General features: G+C 53.1%; 1 protein-coding gene across 2 annotated transcripts in view; it reads left to right on the top strand.

The window, feature by feature from the left end:
* ADAMTSL1 (ADAMTS like 1) overlaps window positions 1–5,283 on the top strand; it is a 378,657-nt gene extending 373,374 nt beyond the window's left edge. For both annotated transcript variants that reach the window (XM_042913347.1, XM_042913348.1), the window contains 3 exons: window positions 122–231; window positions 990–1,210; window positions 2,708–5,283. In XM_042913347.1, the coding sequence (XP_042769281.1) occupies window positions 122–231; window positions 990–1,210; window positions 2,708–2,814 (438 nt within the window). In that variant the 3' untranslated portion in view covers window positions 2,815–5,283. The remainder of the gene's footprint in view (window positions 1–121; window positions 232–989; window positions 1,211–2,707) is intronic.
* The last annotated feature ends 717 nt before the right edge of the window (window positions 5,284–6,000 follow it).

The following is a 6,000-nucleotide window of genomic DNA, read 5'->3' on the forward strand; positions in this document are numbered from 1 at the left end:
AATGATCTGAAGGCCCCAAACAAAATGCTGCAGAAGGGTTCTGTGTTCCATGCAGCCTGAGCATCGCAGCCTCTCCCTTGACTTGGCTAACATTATAATGCCTCCTTTATCTGCTTCCCAGTGCAATGGGCCTTGCATCGGGCCTCACCTAGCCGTGCAACACAGACAAGTGTTCTGCCAGACACGGGATGGCATCACCTTACCATCAGAGCAGTGCAGCGCCCTTCCAAGGTAAGAGAAAGCCGTGGACCTCCTTTCCCCAGCCCCTGGGTCAACAGCATGGAAAGACAGCGTTAAGTGAGTGTTTCTCCTCTAACATCCCCTTTCCCCCTCCATTCTCCCCAGGCCATTGTTCTCCCTAGAGATAGATGTGCTGAATGTGCCAGGGTGGGTGGGCTCTCCTCTTTTGCAGACAAAGAGTGCAGAAGGTGCTATTCCTTTGAGGGTGGCCTGATATCGCATGAGATCTGCACTAGCCCTAGGGTGAGCAGGAAGTTAGGGCTACGAAGTGACCTCCAGATCTCAAGGGCTCCAGCAGCCCCTCACTCTTGTTGGCCTTCCTATAAAACTGATGCCGAATGAGGGCTCTTATCCCTGAGTCTCAACCTGTCATTCCCATCCAGTCCCCATGCCCTGTCATGCATTCCTGTGGCTGTCCCCTTGGGGTGAGGGCTCACCATCCCCGCCCAAGGCCCCAGCCCCAGGCTCTGCCTCTGCCAGCCCCCATCCCGGACAGAGTTTATTCCTGGGTCATACAGTGATACAGACTGTGTACCCATGAGGACGCAGAGGGCCAATCAGAGCAATTGTCCTTCCGAGATCTTACAACCCCTCACTGACGGAGCAGAGACCAGAATCCAGGTCTGGTGGCAACAGAAGTGCTTGAGCAGTTGCCCAACATTCTTAGGTTTGCGACAATGTCTTCACATCTGTTCCCCACTCCCGTGCCCACAGAGGCAGACCCTAACCCCGCCACCCTCATCCTGCAGGCCCGTGAGCACCCAGAACTGCTGGTCAGAAGCCTGCAGCGTACACTGGAGGGTCAGCCTGTGGACCCTGTGCACGGCGACCTGCGGCAACTATGGCTTCCAATCCCGGCGTGTGGAGTGTGTGCATGCCCGCACCAACAAGGCAGTGCCTGAACACCTGTGCTCCTGGGGCCCCCGGCCCGCCAACTGGCAGCGCTGCAACATCACCCCATGTGAAAACAGTATGTTCCAACCCCAAAGAGTCTTCTGCCAATTCCCCACAGGGCATCGGGGGCAGAGGGCAGTCCCCAGGACTGAACCTGAGCGTAGGGCATTGGACCAGGTTTCCCAAGGATTGTGAGCTGGGGCCAGAGTTGGGTATGTTCACAGGGGTGCATGCAAGCGAGCAAAAATGTGTATACGCATGTCCAGGCCACGAAAGATGGCTGAGTGTGCCCCCAAGGGCTCGATCTTGGCCCCGGGCAAAGCCAGGTACTATTGGCCAAATGCTAAACGAAGTCAGCCTCCAGCTCACCCGCAGTAGTTTGGCTGGTACCCAGGGGACGACAACCAGTGCCTCCTGGGGGCCGGGCTACTAGACAGAAAGCACCGTTTGCACTAGAAGAGCACACAGAGTGCCTCCTGCCCAGCTGGCCTTGCGCCCATCATGGCTCTGCTTCTCACAGAACAACGACCGGCTGCCCTCCCTCCTTCCCAACCCACGGGCACCCTCTGGAACTGTGCAGGAGCCCATGCCCTTGAGATCTACTCTTTCACTCCCTCCTCCCTCAAGTCTGGATCCTCCTCTGCCCAACACCGGCATTTGTATCCCAGTTGGATATTTTTTCTTCCTCTGGACCCAAAACAAACTGGAGGTCCTTCCCCACAGGAAAGAAGACAAAGTATGAGACAAAGAATACAAAGTTTTTAAATGATGCCATGCATTTTTCCCCTAAACGGGGCCTCTCTGAGCATGAGATTTCCAACACTGAGGCAGATGTCCTGTAGGCAAATTGTCCCACTGCTTATACACTGGGGAGGGATGATCTTTGTTCTCTGTGTGGTGCTGACCCATCTTTATGTCAAGAGCTCACCACAGTTAGCACTAATATTCAAAGTATTTCAGACTTCCTATGTTGGTCACAGAAGTCCACAACCCAAATCAGCACCAATAGCTAAGGACCATCTTGTTTGTGCCAATACTGAACTAGAGGCCACAGTGCTCGGGCAAGACATGGTCAGGGGAAGGAGTAGAGAGGCTTGGGTGGACAGTGTTAAGAAACTTTCACGGAGGAAAGAAGGCTCACATTCCAGGGGATGAGGCCATCAACCAGGGCCTCACTTGCACACCCCATCAGAGTGGTGCAGCATTGAGTCCTTCTGGGAACCAGCTCGAGGAGAGCCACTTAAATACCACGGGGAAAGACCAGCTTGCCTTAGAAGGTCAGGCGGTCCCGAGGAGAGGGAGATGAACAGCACCCTCCGGAAGGAAGCATGCCATCAGAAAGGCAGTAGAACAGGCCGAGGGTTGGGCCGTGTCAGCCAGCCAACAACGGCAGCCTGTTGGCAGGCTGGGAGGCAGGTGGCTGAGTGCCACCAGAGCAAGGCCAGCCCAGAGATGCTGGACAGCAGGGGCCCCTCCAGCATGGGAGTCCAGTGCCCAAGGCAGACCCCAGGAAGCACCCAGTGGCCACAGCCTTTAGCTCCATTTCACATCTTTCTTTTGTCCCCTTTCCCAGTGGAGTGCAGAGATACTACCAGGTACTGCGAGAAGGTCAAACAGCTAAAACTCTGCCAACTCAGCCAGTTCAAATCTCGCTGCTGTGGGACTTGCGGCAAAGCGTGAAGACAGGGCCCAGGGAAGAACTCTACCCTGGCCACACAGAGGACTCCCGCCACCACCTTGGACAGAACTTAAGCTCTCTTCGTTTATTTATTTATTTTCCTCTCCCCACCCCCGCCCCACACACCCTGGTCCAACCTCCTCCCCCACCCCAGACATGAGGACCTCGGCATGTCCTCTCTCTCGGTTCACTGGAGAACAGAATGTGGGGGAAAGACAAGGAAAGGGGTCTACAGGAGGTTGCAGAGCAGATGCCTCGCCTTCCCAAACCCAGGTCCCGAAAAGGCGGAGGAAGAGGCAGGCGTGGCTCCTGGGGACAGCAGGGAGGCAGAGCCAGTAGCAGACGAGAGATGGGAGGGTAGGCCACAGAGCGTTTGCAAAGCATTGGTACAGACTCCAGACAACCAGCTGTGTCTTTCCTGGCAGCACACCGTCCACACGGGAGTGTGCTTCTGCTTTGTGTCCTCCTCTGCCTCAGCCTTGGGAAGAGCAGGCAGGGAGGGGAGGACACCATGGGAAGGCAGAACCCAGGCCAGAACTCAGCTCTTCTGCCGGGGAGCATCAAGAACTCCAAGCACAGATACAGAGCATTAAGGCGGAGACCATCCAAGTAGGCCCGAAGCACACTTGATGCAGAAAACCACGTGGGGGCTGGGGCGGGGAGGAGACAGAAGCAAAAAGAAACCTGTGCATGGTCCTCGGTGGGAAGTGCAGGTAGATGGGGAAGAGTGAGGAGGCTCGGGGAAGGGGCCCTCTGGATTCTGCTGCCCTAGCAGAGGGCACACTGCCTGCTAGGAGACCTTCCCTCCCTGAGGTGCAGGGGACTCCCCACTCCCCACACTGTCTCGGACTTCTGCCTGTACCCCCCTAGCAAAGCCAGTGAGACATCAAGATCTACTTGTTCAGTCGGGCGGCCCCTCTCATCTCTCTCTACATCAAGAGTCCCCCACTCCCCAACCCCAGCCCAGAACGATACTGCTGATGTGGGTCAAGGGCATTCTGAGCAAGAATAGGCTGGGGTTTCTGCCTGTATGGCCTTTGCTGCCCCACTTAAGGGCCAGGGGTGGGGTTCAATTTGCCAGATGGTATCCATCGGGTCACAGTAGCCGCTTCCAGAACGGGCCGGGGCCCGTTCAGGGTGGGACAGTGGGCTTGTGCGGGCCCACTGTAAAAGCAGTGCTCCTATTTATACAGCAGCTTGGGGCAGGGTGATGGGGTGCAGTGGCAAAGCCATAGGATAACTAAAGCTCGCAAGAGGGTCCTCAAAGGCTTTTCAACCTGTTCCCTACACACACTGAAGTACTATGAACCTTACAGCAATTAATATCCACCCAGTTTTGGTAATCCAGTCAGCAAGGCAGCACACACACTTGCAGTAATGCGGGTCAGCTAGAGTAACATGGCTGCAGCAAAGTCTAGGGGCAAACCTGAAATCCTGGGACCATTTGGCAAATTGTTCTTTCAGCAAAGGGGTTTGGGTGAGTGGTTTTGGCCACCTCCCCCTTGAGTGGAGACCGTTCAATAGCCAGGGCAGCGTGGCCACACTCACTCACCCCTCAGACAGCCTGCTCCCCCCTCACATACAGACTCGCAAAATGCCACCCAGCCCCGGGCCACCACCAATACCAGGGCTATGTTTTCCAGCCCACCTGGAAGTCAAAGACGGGGGGAAGACGGTATTAACCTGTGTCCTCCCCAGGTGAGCTACGGACAATTAAGGTGGGTCTCTTTCTTCCTCACCACAATGGGCTCTAAGAAGTCATGTTACTAAAAATCAGCGTAATGTTTATTTAAAATAAAAGAGAATGTTTTCTATGTCTGTATATCTTTTGTGAATATTTATTAGGATTTCTTGTATAAAAACGTGCAATATTAATAATTGTACATTGTCATTCAGAAAACAAAGTATTTGGGGGACTTTTTTATTAACTTCCTGCAGTTGTGTTCCTGTAAACTCTGGTAACTATTTTATTGTTCCTATTTTTAATAGAGGCTGATGTTTAACTCTGGATCCATTCACTGTGTACAGAACACATTGTAAAGCTAACGTGGGATGACAGGGCAAGAAGAGGGGACTTGTTTGTGACACAATAGTTATGCATGGAATGGAGAATACAAATTCCATACTGCTACTAATGTGGTTGGTTATTTGTAGTTCAATAGCTGTTGAGAACCAGTGGCCAATATTTACATTTTCTAAATAGCCAGTGTCCTCCAGCTCCGCCTCGTGTCAGGTTGGAGCCGTTGGAGGGGGCCTCAGAGCCAGCTCGGAGGACCTAGGTTTGGGGTGGGAAGCAGCGTGCTCCTTGCATGAGATGAATGTACATTTCCTGTTTGTTCTGTGAATTGTGACTCAGCAGCAACACAAGATGATTAGAGCTGCTGAATAATATGGAAGGAGGCACTTTCCTCCTCTAAAACACAAAACTGTATTTATATTTTTTGTACAGATAATACAGCTTATTTATTTAACTCTTGTCGTCCGAGTCTCTGTTAAGCTCAGCCTTCCGGTCTCGTTCTGTACAGGGGTTGAGGGTGGTTCCCAGCCACTTACATGTGTTTGGCCGCCACGGAAGAATGGTGGTTTTGAGCTCTGCATGGGAAGCTGGGAGCCCATGCCTGCAGGGCCAGCTCTGGAGGTGAACCCAAAGGAGCTATGTTTGTGGATGTGCACATATTCAGGTTTAGGACTACCCTTGACAATCATCTCATTTATGGCCCTGGGTAGTGGGAACATGGAAGCCACAGTGCCTTCAGAAAGACAGATACATGGGCACCTTGTGGGTGGGGGGTAGATGCAGATTTGGCTGCAGGAGGAGTCTCCAGGTCAGGCTCCCGCCAACAGGGGCGTGCACAGTATAAAGTAGCTGTGTGCTGAAATTCTGGATGGACACCATTAGTAGGAGCTAACACTTACAGATCGTTACTACATTTTCATCCTCACATGAGCCCTATGATTATCTGTATATGGGTAGACAGAGGCCCAGAAAGCCCAAGGTCAACCAGCTGGTGGAACAGGGATCAAACTCCTATAAGTCTGGCTTTTTAGCCACAGCCTTTTCCTTACCCACTATGCCATCTCCAGCTTCTCTGTGAAAGAGCGGACAATGCATGGCCACCATCGTGGGTGCCATCTTTCCCTACTGCTTGGAGGCTGGTAGATGACAATGGGACATTTTACTGGAGTTG

This window comes from Panthera leo, chromosome D4 (genome assembly GCF_018350215.1).
Source record: "Panthera leo isolate Ple1 chromosome D4, P.leo_Ple1_pat1.1, whole genome shotgun sequence".
NCBI classification, from domain to species: Eukaryota; Metazoa; Chordata; class Mammalia; order Carnivora; family Felidae; genus Panthera; species Panthera leo.